The sequence below is a fragment of the Zootoca vivipara genome, chromosome 6, assembly GCF_963506605.1.
Source record: "Zootoca vivipara chromosome 6, rZooViv1.1, whole genome shotgun sequence".
Classification (NCBI taxonomy): domain Eukaryota; kingdom Metazoa; phylum Chordata; class Lepidosauria; order Squamata; family Lacertidae; genus Zootoca; species Zootoca vivipara.
This window is the reverse complement of record NC_083281.1, coordinates 71,975,383-71,989,435: the sequence shown is the minus strand read 5'-3', so window position 1 is coordinate 71,989,435 and position 14,053 is coordinate 71,975,383. Positions and strand designations below refer to the sequence as shown.

Here is a 14,053-nt window from a genome sequence, read left to right as displayed (position 1 = left end):
CCCTTTGATCATTTTGGTTGCTCTTTTCTGAACCTTTTCCAACTTTGCAATATCCTTTTTGTTTTTAAATTCGTTTTTATTAAAGATTGAGAAGAAAATCTTTAATAAAAATGAATTTAAAAACAAAAAGGATATTGCTAGAGTGGGAAAAGGTTCAGAAAAGAGCAACCAAAATGATCAAGGGTGGTGGTGGTGGAGGAAATCCCCTGAGAGGAAAGGTTGGGACTTTTCAGTTTAGAAGAAACACGAGCAAAAGGCGACATGATAGAAGTTTATAGAAGTAGGTGTGGGACCGCATAACACTAGAACTCAGGGACATTCAATTAAGCTGAATGTTGGAAGGTTCAGGCTAGAGAAAAGAGAAAGAAAAATTTCTTTGCGCAGCGCAATTGTTAAACTACAGAACTCGCTCCTACAGGAGGCAGGGATGTCCGCTAACCTAGATGGCTTTAAAAGAGGGTTTCCTCTGTGTCCAGAGGCAGCGGTGCTTCTGACCGGGGTGGGGTGGGGGGTGGGTGGGTTGGCTAGCGAACAGCTGCTGGAAATGGGGCAAGTGAGATGCACTGATATTTCCTGGCTCTCACCGGAGGACGAGGAAGTCTCGCCGTGGGTGGGGCGCCATGCTGTCCGTCACGTAGTGGTAGACCTCCGTGTTGTGGTCCAGGGCCTCCATCACTTTCTCCTGCAGGAGGTCTTCGTCCCACAGGCACCGTTCCCGGAGCACCCGCTGAAGCACCGCCTGAGGGGGCGCCTCCACTTCCGTGGACACCTTCCACAGGCGCAGGGGGTGCCCATCCCCCACCTGAGCAGACAGGGAGGCAAGGTGTCCTTTTGTAGAATCATGGAATCGCGGCGTTGGAAGGGACCCTGAGGGTCATCCAGCCCAACCCCCTGCAAGGCGGGCATCTCAGCTCAAGGACTCCAGGTTGCACCTCTGTTTGCAAACCTGCAACGAAGGAGCGTCCAGCCTCCCATCTCCCCTTACCTTCTTGCAGGAGATCTCCGTGTTGAGGGGTCCAGGCATGCCAAGCCACCCCTTGAAGCGATCGAAGGACTCCTTGAGTAGGCTTTGGATACTGACTTCCAACTCAACCCGGGAATCCCGCCCTTCCCCTTGCAGGTTCCGGCCCATCAGCTCAGAGAAGGAGAGAGGCTGGGTGTCCGCTGCCAAGTAGGAGTTGCAAAGCTGGAGCATCACGTCCTGGGGGATCTGGAGAGGCAAATCCATGGCTGTTAGCAGATGCGGAAAGAGACTGGATTCCCTGCAAAAACAGGAATCCCCTGGGGAATCATGCTGGGTGCGCAATGGTTGTCTGAATCTGTCCCATATAGGCCAAAGGAAGCTAGGGAGGGGAATGGAGGGCTGATCTAATTAGAGTAAATGCAGCAGATCTGGGACATTTTAGGAGCCGGGTAAATTTTGCTCCAGGCCACTGTGAAAACAGGATGGTGGAAGAGATGGGCCACTGACCTAATCCAGCATGGTTCTTCTGATGTTCTTAAATAGTATTATGATTACTCCTACTCCTACTACTATTATTATTACTGTTATTATTAATTTTCCAAAAACAGATCCTACAAAATTCTGCAAAATGCAGTGTTATCAAACAGGATCTGATGACAATAAACATAGTCCATACACAATTACCGCCGAATGAAAAACAGGTACAAAATGAAGCCAAAATAAACAAACCACAGGCATGTGAGTGCGTGGAATGTAGCGACCGTAACTATTTATAGCAATAGGCATAAGGCTTAAACAAGACAGGGTTACAAAGCATGGAGCTGCCTATTATATCAAGGGAAAGCAATTTAAGTATTCAAATGCCCTGGGTCACAATAGCAGCCAAACTCGTTTGTAGTCCAAAGGGGATCCTGGGCCATGTTCCTCCTTGCTTACGAATGAAATAAAGTCAGACCAAACAAGTACAAAACCGTCCTTCCCCCCCCCCTCTGGCCCCAAAGGGCTCTCAGCTTATTGGCTAGCTGTACCCCCTCCCCGCCCCCGACAGGGCACTATCCCACACTTTAGTGTGTCAAATACAGTGGTACCTCGCAAGACGAATGCCCTGCGAGACGAATTTTTTGCAAGACGAATGGGTCTTGCGATCTGAAGGTGACTCGCAAGACGAATTAGTTTTGCGAAAAATTCATCTTGCAAATCGCGGTTTCCCATAGGAATGCATTGAAATTTAATTAATGCGTTCCTATGGGCAAAGAAGGAAATTGCAATGCATTCCTATGGGAAACCGCGATTCACAAGGCGAATTTTTCACAAAACGAATTGACTCGCAGAACGAATTAAATTCGTCCTGCGAGGTACCACTGTAGTACGATTGACCCTGTCTAAGTTTCTCCAAAATGGAGGGATGGTCATTCCAGCCGCTAGAAGCAGGTGCACAGTCAGTCTTTATCATGCAAATTTCGGTTACCCTCTTCAAAGATAAAGTGCTAATTGAGAAGTTAGAATAGCAACAACAAGAAAACTGAGCCAAGCACCAGTACCTGAAATAGTTTCTTGCACTCCGTGATCATGTGGGAGAGGCCTTGGGTGGCGGCCATGTTTTCATTCAGGTCCTTGTGGTCGGGTTTGCCCACCGTGGCTCGCTTGTGAATCATCCTGACCAGGGTGAGGAGGGAGAGGAGACAGGAGACAAGGGGAAAGAGCTTTGAGGTAAACGTTTGGCCACCATGCATTGCCCACCCTGAGCAAAGGCCAGATCACCCTCTCCCAGGCTGCCACCACGCCAAAGCAAGCAAGCAAGCCTCCTCCAACCATGAAAATGGAAGGTGGGGAGTCAGCATGAATTTTTAAATTATTTTTAATATAGGGCTGTCACACCGTCACGTCCAGAATTTTCTGAACATATCTGGGATTCACTAGTTGGAAATAGCTTCCGGGTGGAATTTCCAAATATTGGTAAAAATGTCTGAGGAAACCTGGGCGTAAGGTAATCCATGTCAGAAGTGTTGTATTTTTGGCGAATTTCCTTAAAAATAGCTCCGAAACTTCCTTTTGTTGAGCTAAAAAGGCTCAAAAACCTTTGAGTCAGGATTTTCGCTTTTTGAAATAGGGTAACCCTATTTAATAAAAACCCCTTAGGTACTGTTTTCTAACCACCTGGTGACCAAGACGAAGAACAACCTGCCCCTCCTTCTTTTAAAAAGGCTCGGCCCATGAAACTCTTGCACGACTGCCACAAATCGGCCAAAACCTTTCTGTGCGCCACGAGGGGGGCACCCAGGATTCCCAGCAGCAGCGGCCCTTCCATGGAGGGAGGCTGTTCCATCTCAGATGCGTGACAATCAACAGGGAGCCTAGGTGCTGGGGACATGCTCAGGGGGAAGGAGCTGTGGGCAAAGTTTGCAGAATCACAGAACTGTAGAGTTGGAAGGGACCCTCAAGGGTCATCCATCCCAACCCCCTCCGATGCAAGAACCATGGCTCACCACTGCACAGGAGAGAGAGAGCCTTTATGGGGTCCCCCATGGCCTCGGGTGTCGCAGAACCTCGCAACCTGCTGTTGGTGATCCCGAGTCTGTCTTAGGTGGTGCCCGCAGCCAGGTGCCCACCACCTCACCTGGGAGAAGTGCTCTCCTTCCTGGAGACGTTGAGGTGGAAAACAGAGGGGGCCAGGCAGACCGCCAGGTTCCCGGCCGTCATCTGGTTCTCCTGGGCGGAGGCCACATCGCTCAGGAAGTAGAGCAGTGTCTGCAGCACCTCCCGGTTCTCGTCAGGCATCAGCGCAATGGCTGCCTGCACTGTTGGCAGACGCTGGTCCTTTGGCACAACTGGAAGGAGGGGGAGGAAGAGGACGATGTCAAGGCTGGATCCCCAAACCCCATTCCAAAATCCATAACCCAGATCACCTACGCCCCTGGCCCACTTGGTCCTGTTTCTCGTCATCGAGGGCCAAATAACTTGCCAGACTGGACCATAGCCAGGACCATAGCCATGATGATTTCTGCTCAGAGATGGAAAGAAGATTCTGTACCAACCAAGGAGGAGTGGCAGACTAAACTAATGCTGAAATGGCAAAACCTACGGGGAGGGGGGCATTATCAAAGAAATTTGTGGCTTATTTGAAATGTTACTGTACACATATAAATTCATTAGCAGGATTAACTTAAAACAAACAGTCAAAATTAATGCTAAAGGAAAACTAGGGAGTAATTAATAATTGGAATAATGAAGGAAATGCAGTGTTACAAATGTTAAAATATAAGAAACGGCAAAAGCGGTGGGGGAAGTCAAAATATGCATATTTATTGGGAAAGATTGGATTTGTATTTTTGAAAAATATGGTAAAGGTACCCCTAACCGTTAGGTACAGTTGCGGATGACTGGGGTTGTGCGCTCATCTCGCTCTATAGGCCGAGGGAGCCGGTGTTTGTCCACCCCGTTGTGGGGATTCGAACTGCCAACCTTCTGATCAGCAAGCCACAGGCTCTGTGGTTTAGACCACAGCGCCACTCATGTCATATATATATATATATATATATATATATATATATATATATATATACACACATACATACACACACACACACACACACACACACACACACACACACACACACATATATATATATATATATATATATATATATATATATATATATATATATATACACACACATATACATATATATATATATCCCACATCATCTCAGCTGGATGTCAACCTTATGATTTACCTCCTGGAAAATATGCAAAGCAATTCCTGCCTTCTTCTGTCATGCTGGGATGCTCCAAAAGGATTGTTTATTTACTACTACTACTATTGTATTTTATTTTATTTTTGTATCCCTCCTTTTCCCCAGACCAGGACTCAAGATAGCTTACGCAAATTAAAACAACAAAGATACTGTAAATACAGAAAGCTAAAAACATAGAAAAGATAACCATGTATGTCACCTTGTGCTTTTTGGAGACAAAGGTGGTGTATAGATAAAACAAATAAACTAATTCCTCATCCGTCCCCCCCCCCCCCTGCCAGTAAGTTCATAAAAACAAAACAAAACAAAACCAGAACCCTTCCTCCACTCACACTGGTAAATCTGCAGAAATGTCTCCATCAGCTTCCTGGTGAAGACGGGCTCTGGAAGGTCGCGGAAGTACTGCTTGAGCAGGTCGGCCACGTCGTAGGCTGACTGGCCCTCGTAGCTCACATGGTCCGGGGAAGCTTCGTTCATGTGCCTCAGGGCCTGGATCCGGGACTTGACCCCAGACTTACGGAAAATGCCGACCTGCTCGGAGACCCCAGAGAAGGAGAGAGGGAAAGATCATACAAAGGAAAATGCAAGAACCCTTGAGGCCAAAGAGCTCTGAGGGCTTCTCTTGTGTGGAGTCCAAATGTTGGCCACGCTGACTTTGCAGAGTAAGACTCTTCTAGTCCTGCAGTTCTGTGATTCCCAGACATTCTCACAGAGTGTCCAGAGACCAGGACTCTGCAGCGGAGGTTTGATTTGTGGGGCCTCCAGTTTAAAAACTGCTTTTTAAAATGGAACGTCATGGCAGTTTGCATTTCTTAGTACAGAAAGTATTGATCTGATGTGTAGAGATCTTTACTATTCTAATTAATTCAAGAGGGTTCTGGAAGCTTCTCTGTGTGAAAGAAAGAAACAGAAGGTTCATGATGTTTGGGTTATTCCTTCAGAGAAGCTGAGTACAGCTTCTTAAAATGGTTCTCTCATCTCTTCTGTTCAAGGCAGGCTGACTATAAAAGTCCAGAAGGAGCCTGGGTTTCACTTTCTATCTCTTTTCCTTCTGGTGTGGTGTTCTGTACACACAATGCTTAGTGCTAAGGTTTAGTCCTCTTATAAGTTATTGTAAGTTTAAATTAAGTCTGCCGCACCTGGATTTCTTATGGACAGTGGCAATCCTGAATGTATTGGATTTGTGACCATTATGCTCATTTGCCTTCAGTAGCAGTCAAGCTCTGCTGGATGAAATACAATTGCCTCTGGTCTATTTTTTTGGGGAATCCTGCAATGTCTTCAAGTTTTTACTTTGCTAACTGTACATTGGAATCTACTCTGGATCAATACCGAGTAGAATTTTATGACATGCCAGGCATCATCGCCAACACCGTGGAATAAAAGGGATGTCTAGGACCTAACGTAGCAAATTTCCATATCTAAATGTCAGTATTACAAGGCTCCAAGTAATCCAAATGGGTCTACAACCCCCTGCACCTCCTTGCTCCAAGTCCAGGGCATTATAAAGAGACCCTGTCTCCCCATAACTACATTATCCTGCCAGAGATGTGGCCTTAACTGTGTATCGTTGGATGGCGTTCTCACTTTTTAGAAGTAATAATTCTGGCAGAGCTGCATTTCCCAGAGGGGTTTGACAGCCAATCCCTCTTCCCAGGGAACTCTGGGAATTGTAGCTCTGGGAGGCAGGAATGGATGACCCTTTGGGTCCCTCCCAGCCCTACAATTCTATGGTTCTAACAGCCCTGCCGGATGGAGCTGGCGGGTGTTGCCATCTGAGGCAGCCAGAGGAGAATATGTTGGCAAAGGCTGCTGCAGGAGACCAGACCCTCGCAGGGGCAGGTTGCTGTCACCCCAAGACTTCAGAGGGGCTGTGGCTGAGGCAAAGCCCGGCTGAGCCTGCCGAGGTCCCCTCACCTGGTCCAGACACTGGCTGCGAATGTAGCGCATTGCCTGCTGAATGCTCTGGGGCAGCGGTTGTCCAGTCCTCTGGACGTGGACGAGTGGTGGGACCCCAAAGACGCTCTTGTCCCTGTAGTTGGGGGTCTTGCTCCTCTTCATGAACTTCGGGACCGCCCTGCCGGAGGAAAGAAGGGGTGGTGGTGCTCAATAGGGAATTGCAAATATCCAGATAACCAGCTTTTATCATTTTCTCTTGCATCCCATTTGCTGACCTTGGTTCAGTTCGGTTTCATTTTTACGTGTTTTGTTTTGTGAAGCTTTAGTTTTGTTATTTGGGCTGTATGGCTCAATTAATTGAAAATACTATAGAAAAATAAATAAAGGGATTGTGGGCCATTGCTGGGAATGCCTGCCCCATTCTGTCAAAGGAAAGCAGAGGAGATGGGGGGGGGGGTGTCTCCAGGGGCTGCCTGCCCAGCATGAACAGGATTCGGCCCAGCTCTTCTTCTCCCCTGGCGCGCGCGCACACACACACACACACACACACACACACAACCCCACCCTATGGTTAAAACAAACTGAACAAATGCAGGGAAGAATACAGCAGCTTGGCATCAGAAGGATGGACTAGGAAGGGGAGTCCCCAGGGCTCTCTGCTTTGTTGTTCATACAGTTGGAAGGCACCAACTCAAGGCTCATCTGGTCCCAGGGCCGTCTTAAGCGGGTTGGGCGCCCTGGCGCCGTGGTGCGCGGATCGCTCAATCGCTCCGGCGCCCCTGCCCCGCCCCGCTTCTTCCCGCGGCTGGTGGGCGGGTGCAGTGTGGTTTCCGTGCAGCTTCGCCGTGCAGCGCCCCCCTGCCGATCCGACGCCCTGGCGCCCCGCACCACCCAGCCTACCCCTAGAGCCGGCCCTGTCTGGTCCAACCCCCTGCAATGCAGGAATCACAGCTAAAGCATCCCTGGCAGGTGGCAGTTTTTATTAGCACATTCCTGCCTTATTTCCCGGAGTAAAATGCTGCTCCTCCCACCTTCTGCTCCAGGTAATAAAGGCCTGTCCTCTTCTCTCCCTAGTAAGAGCATAAATTTACTGGGAAGTTCCACACTGCCTCCCCCTGCCCCCCCAAATGTCTATTTCCCTTCATTTTTCTGCCACTGCAATCTGTCCCCCAACAGAAATGCACACCCCAAGCCCCACCAGCATTTACAAACACTTACCCTCTCCCACAATATGTAAAGGAAGTTGCGGGACACTTTTTGAGCAGAGGTTCGATGGCCATCTGTTGGGGATTCTTTAGCTGCCATTCTTGCAGTGCAGGGGGCTGGACTAAATGGCCGGGGGTGGGGGTCTCTTGCAACACAACAATTCCCTGATTCTATGTTTCTGCATTAATAATCTGCTCTGCCACACACATGGCAGAGAGGGAATGGATAACAGAGGCCTCAGGGGTGTGTCAATTTATTTAGCCCAATGAGGGCAGTGCCCTTGAAGAAGCACCCTTGAAGATACCGGTAGTCAACTAAAGATATATATACATACTGTCACAGGAGGGTTACTGGCTACTCCAGAGTAACGACACCTCAGACCTCCGTGTCTTTTGGATTTTTATTGTGCATATTGTTTACAGTGCAGCAGAGCCTCATATCATCACGTCTAGCTACTGTCTCCAGATTCACCCAATGCCTGTTTCCGGGATCTTTGCCAGCATAACAGTCTTGGAGCTCCACCTCTCCTTTCCCTGCGCTTGCGTGATGCAAACCTTCTGAGTTCTGGTAGGAACTTGAAAGGGACGCCCCTTGGCTTGCCCAAACTCTCTTTCCCCTCCCTGCCTGCTGGCCTTGGCAGCAGAACTGACTCTCTGATGCTGTCAGAGCCCCGGCGCCCTCTGCTTCCCAGCTTCTCTCTGTCTTCCTCTATCTCACTGGAGCCCCCCTCCTTCCAGGCACCTTGCTGTAAGGGAGGTGGTCGGCTTCTGCCCGACCCCTCCGTTACACATACTATACAGGATCCTAGAATTCTAGTGCAGGAAGGTACCCCAAGGATCATCTATTCTAACCCCCATGCTCGGGGCCAAACACTCCCTCCTTTCCCTTTCCTTTCCCCACCTTCTAATGGATATTTCAGACCACAACGTCCCTTGGCAGAATCTCTCTGCCGACTCACCATGACCAGCTCTGCTTGTGAGGGACAGAGTATTTCTCCATGATGGCTGTGAGGCGAAGCAGGGAGCATTTTTGGAGGAGGTTGAGCTGGGCGGCGGATTGGCGGTTGATCTCCAAGGAAGCCGAGTTCAGGCTGGGTCGGTGGGAGTTCTGGAAGCTGTGCCAGCGAAGCTTCCTGGGTGGGGAGGAAGAACAGACGTCACTGATTTATCTCACTGAGATAAATCTCAGCCTCAACCAGCTTTGCCACCTGCCACTCAAAAGCGGACCCTCAGCTCAGCTCCAACCGTGGCGCCCAGAACAGGACACAGGACTAGAGGTGGGGTCTGACCACTGCAGAATAGAGTGGCACGATTAGAATCAAAGAGTTGGAAGGGACCCCATGGGTCACCCTCAGTCCAACTTAGGAGTGTGCAGAAGGCAAAAAGTCGAATCCTCCATCCACAAAGAGCAGAAGCCTAATTAGAAATGAATTCATAAAAAGAAAAGGGGCGTCTAGCTATTTTGAAGGGAAGATGCAGCAAAGGAGAAATAGCAAACTTTAGTTGTTATATTTCTGGGGGTGCCATCACAAAGATGCAGACATCTAAATGGTACCAAAATTCACAGGGGTGCTATTTCCATTTCAGTTCGCTAGAGGGCACCAAACGTCCAACCTGAGTTGGGGACATTTTCCCGCCATGGGTTTAGTTGACTAAAAAGAACTCGCTGGCTTCTGTAATTGCTCCTGGGCTTTCCCACAGGGTGCCTGGAACCACCTTCAAAACTGATGCACAACCCACCCATGGTACCAGTCCATAAGGACCCTGCAAAGGCTCGTGCACCGTAGAAACCTAGGATTGTGGAGTTGTAAGGGACCCCGTGGATCATCTAGCCCAACCCCCTGCAACCCATATTATATAAAGGTTGTTATTACTACGGTTATCATCCACTGCATTTCCAACAGCTGCTTCTCTCCTCACGGGCAGCACTGACCACATTTGCCAAATGCCAATTTAAAAATAAAAATGGAAAATCCTAGGAGTCCGAGTTCAGTCCCATGACAAATCAAAAGAAAAAAAGGGCTGACAATTCCACATGTGTATCCTGCACTTGTTACGTGTGATGGGCATCCTGACTCCAGAAAACTCAAAAATTGTGTAAAGCAAAACTCCAGGCGCACAGAGCAGGATTGCAACCTGCAAGGAGATCCTGCAAAACAATTGTTGGGTAGAAAGAGGGAGGAATAGAGGGACAAATTCCAGGAAATACAAGGAAGTGCCTCCCAACATCCTGACTGCAAGGGATTCTTGAGCTGCAATTCCCACCTTGCAGGGGGTTGGACTAGATGACCCTTGGGATCCCTTCCAACCCAACAATTCCAGGATCCTACTACTCTGGCTCTCCTCAAAACATCCAGTTTGCTGCACTGTTTTCCCATAGAAGCATGGTGTGATCTTCTGGTTCTTGTCTAACCAAGTTGCAGCGGGTTGGTCTGGATGACCCTGGGGGCCCCACCCACCTCGACAAATCCTTGACCCCCTACCTGCAAGGCCTGGTGAGGGAGGCGCCCACCCCGGAGTCTCTCCGCTCCCTCATTCCCAGGTCCTCTGCCTCGTTCAGGGAGTTGGCCGTGCTGTCAAAGTCGCTGGCCGATGTGCCAATGTCCGACACGGAGCGCTCCTCAAAGTTTGGGGTGGCGGGCTCCCCTCCAGAGTCCGTCTCCTCCCCGCCTCCAATGCTTCCACCCTCCGGGTCCAGCTGGATGGCCTCAGACCACAGCTCCACCTTCCTCTGCAGCCCCCAAACATGCTCCAGGATCTCATCTAGGTTCTCGTAGATGACGTCCCTGTCCAGGCCAAACAGGTCGTCCGTGACACTGCTGGGCTCGGGCACATTGTCATAGAGGCTGGTGCAGCTGCCTGTGGAGCCACACGAGGGCCGCCTCGGCCTGCACTCCATGGCCTCGCCTGTCCTGCTGCCCGTTCCAACCCCGCCTGGCGAGAGGCCCGAAGCCGGGCCGCTAGATTTCCAGTCTGGCAAACACCCGCTCTCGAGCGGGCACAGGCTTTCGATGGAGAGAGACTTGGGGAAAGTGCCCGGCTTGTAGTCTCTGGGGATGTGGACCAAATAGTCCCTTTCGAACAGGTCGTGGTGGCCCAATCCGCCAGCATCCCAGGGGGTGCCCTTGCCCCGGCCTGCCTCGTAGTCCTCCAGGTAAATGCTGCCATGTTTGGGTCGCTCCCCAGCTGAGCCCAAGGCCCCGTTGGCCCGGCGGCCTCGTGAGGGAAGCGTTTTGCTGCCGCAGGAAGAGGGCGGCACCCTGCTTCTTGGGTCTTTCGAGGAGCTCCACCAGGACTCGGCATCTGCCCCCTCCTCTTTTGGGGCTTTGGCAGAGTCCAGCTTCTCCTTGTCCTTTCTCCTGAGGGACTCGATCCTCCTGAGGAAGCTCCGAGTCCGGCGTTTCCTGGCGTCCCCCTTGCTGGTCCCGCTCATGTCCTGGGACTGGTCAGTGGTAGAGGGGTCCTCCAAGCTGGGGGTGGACAGGGTCAAGGTCGGAGAATCCCGAGCGGAGGATGGGTCAGGGAGAGCAGGGCACTCGCCTGTGCTGGGGTCGCTGTGGAGAGAGGAGGCCTCCAGCTCCGCACTCAGGTCAGTGAGGATGCTCTCCTGGCTGGGCAGCTTCCTCATGGCGGAGGCTGCCTCCGGGCTGCGGGAGAGGAAATCGTCGGAGCCGATTCGGGACCACCTACGGCTGTCTCTCTGGAAAGCCCACCGGTCGCTGATGGCGCAGAAGTCCTCGTCTCCCGAGTCATCATTCTAAAGCAAGCACAGGAAATAATCCCTCAGTTATTGAGATTAATTTTATTTCAATTTTCTAACCCGTTGCTTTCTCCAAGGAGCTGAAGGTGGAGAGCATGTGGTTCTCCTCTTCATTTAAACCCAACAACGACCGTGCGCGGTCTCCCAGGTCGCTGGTCTGACACTCTGACCGCTACAAACTGGTTGCTCTTCTCCCTCCCCATTTGAGCCCCACAACACTCCTTTGGAGAAAGGCCAAGCCAAGTCAACCTGTGCGCTTTGTGGCCAAGTGAGGAATTGGAGCCCTAGTCTCTCCCAGGTCCTCAACTCTAATACCTACACCACACTGACTGTACTAAGTAGACTGTAGCATGTTCAGAAAAGCTGGAAGGGGCCAAGGGGTCATCTAGTCCAACCCCCTGCAATGCAGGAACCACAGGGTCTGTTCTGTGTTGTTTAGAAACCTTTAATGAATCCATTTGGGTGGCAGGGAGAGAGAAAACCTGACTGAGACCTGCTTTCTGCTGTGTTAGGTCTGCTTGAGCTTCCTCCCCCAGGGTCCAGGTTCGATTCCCTTGGGCCCCTTCCAGCCTCCCCATCCGAGGGCCCAGGCTTACCTGTTTCCGCTGAAAGTGGACCTCCAGCTTCATCGAGGCACACGAGTTCAGTGTCACGAGTCTCCTGCAAGAAGCAAAGGAGAGGGGCTTTTGTCTGGCTCGGCCGTCCCGTCCCAGCTGCCGCCAGTCAGGCTATTTAAAAACAAGCGGCTCTTGTTTCGGGGCACCGTCACTTGTCCCGCAAACAGCTGGGGATAAAGTGACCATACACGGCTCTCTCCAGGGATGCTGTGGGTGGGGGTGCCAATAGAGGGGGAGCTATGGGCACTAAGCAACCAACATGTGTGGCTCAGCAGCCCCAGCGAGGCACTTCCAGCTGCTCAAACATGCCGGCGACTTTCATCTCACGCCAGCAACTGCGACCTGAGTCCACAGAAGTGCCCCCCCCCCAGCCTCCTGCCCCCTAACAGAAAGTTCCTGGAGTGTGGAGCCAGCTGGCAATGAGATTAAAGCCTGGCCCCCAACACAGACACACGGTGAGCACAGAATCATGCAAGTTGGAAGGGACCTCCAAGGGTCATCCAGTCCAACCCCCTGCAATGCAAGAACCATGTATTCCTTCTAAGGGGTTACCAGACTAAAAGGTATCAGTCAAGGGCATTGGGCCAGGCCTTAGGCCTCTGAAAAGCCCCACCCCAACTTCCCAAGCTGGTTAACACACATGCTACTTATTTGTATTTTGAGATGGTGGGCTGTTTATTCTGGCAAAGCCCAAGAGCTGCCTGGTCAAAATTAAAACAGGCCAGAGCATCGGAACAACGTTGACAATAGAATAAGCATGCAAGACCGCAGCAAATCGGGGAGGGGAGATTAAAATAGTACCAATAGCAGCAGTAGCCATTACAATTTTTAAAAGCCAGACAAGTTGATAATAAATTTACTGAAAGGGGGAGCATTGCGGTAGGTTTGGAATGTGAAAGTGCAAACCGACTTGTGGCATTAAGTGCAGGGCAATAATCTCGTCAAGGAACCTGGTTTATGTGGATTAAAGTTAACACAGGAATCCTAGGTAAAGGTAAAGGGGCCCCTGACCATCAGATCAAGTTGTGTCCGACTCTGGGGTTGCGGTGCTCATCTCGCTCTATAGGGAGCCGGCGTTGGTCCGCAGACAGTTTCCGGGTCATGTGGCCAGCATGACAAAGCTCTTTCTGGCAAACCAGAGCAGCGCACGGAAACACCGTTTACCTTCCCACCAGAGCAGTCCCTATTTATCTACTTGCACTTTGATGTGCTTTCGAACTGCTAGGTGGGCAGGAGCTGGGACCGAGCAATGGGAGCTCACCCTGTTGCAGGGATTCGAACCGCCGACCTTCTGACCAGCAAGCCCTAGACTCTGTGGTTTAACCCACAGCGCCACCTGGGAATCCTAATGTTGCCCAAATGGTCCCAGCGAAGCACAAGAGGGAAGGAGCAGCAGGCGTGGCGGGGGGGACCCAAAACAAGGGGGCTTTAGGAGTCAAAAAGCCTCTGAGGGAGCAAATGGCCTCGGTCCTGTATACCTGCAGGAGCGTCTCCACCCCCACCATTCAGCCCGAACACTGAGATCCAGCACCGAGGGCCTTCTGGCGGTTCCCTCGTTGCGAGAAGCCAAGTTGCAGGGAACCAGACAGAGGGCCTTCTCGGTAGTGGCACCCGCCCTGTGGAACGCCCTCCCAGCAGATGTCAAGGCAATAAGTAACTATTTTACTTTTAGAAGACAACTGAAGACGGCCCTGTTTAGGGAAGTTTTTAATGTTTGATGCTGTACTGTTTTTAATATTCGGTTGGAAGCCGCCCAGAGTGGCTGGGGAAACCCAGCCAGATGGGCGGGGTATAAATAATAATATATTATTATTATTATTATTATTATTATTATTATTATTATTATTATTAAC

General features: G+C 50.6%; 1 protein-coding gene across 4 annotated transcripts in view; it reads right to left on the bottom strand.

The window, feature by feature from the left end:
- Positions 1-14,053, bottom strand: part of STARD8 (StAR related lipid transfer domain containing 8) — a 71,225-nt gene that overhangs the window by 3,749 nt on the left and 53,423 nt on the right. For all 4 annotated transcript variants that reach the window (XM_060276113.1, XM_060276112.1, XM_060276114.1 and 1 more), the window contains 9 exons: positions 12,180-12,243; positions 10,307-11,580; positions 8,783-8,956; positions 6,637-6,796; positions 5,052-5,250; positions 3,582-3,792; positions 2,506-2,620; positions 986-1,210; positions 585-802 (listed from right to left, as the gene is read on the bottom strand). In XM_060276113.1, the coding sequence (XP_060132096.1) occupies positions 585-802; positions 986-1,210; positions 2,506-2,620; positions 3,582-3,792; positions 5,052-5,250; positions 6,637-6,796; positions 8,783-8,956; positions 10,307-11,580; positions 12,180-12,243 (2,640 nt within the window). The remainder of the gene's footprint in view (positions 1-584; positions 803-985; positions 1,211-2,505; positions 2,621-3,581; positions 3,793-5,051; positions 5,251-6,636; positions 6,797-8,782; positions 8,957-10,306; positions 11,581-12,179; positions 12,244-14,053) is intronic.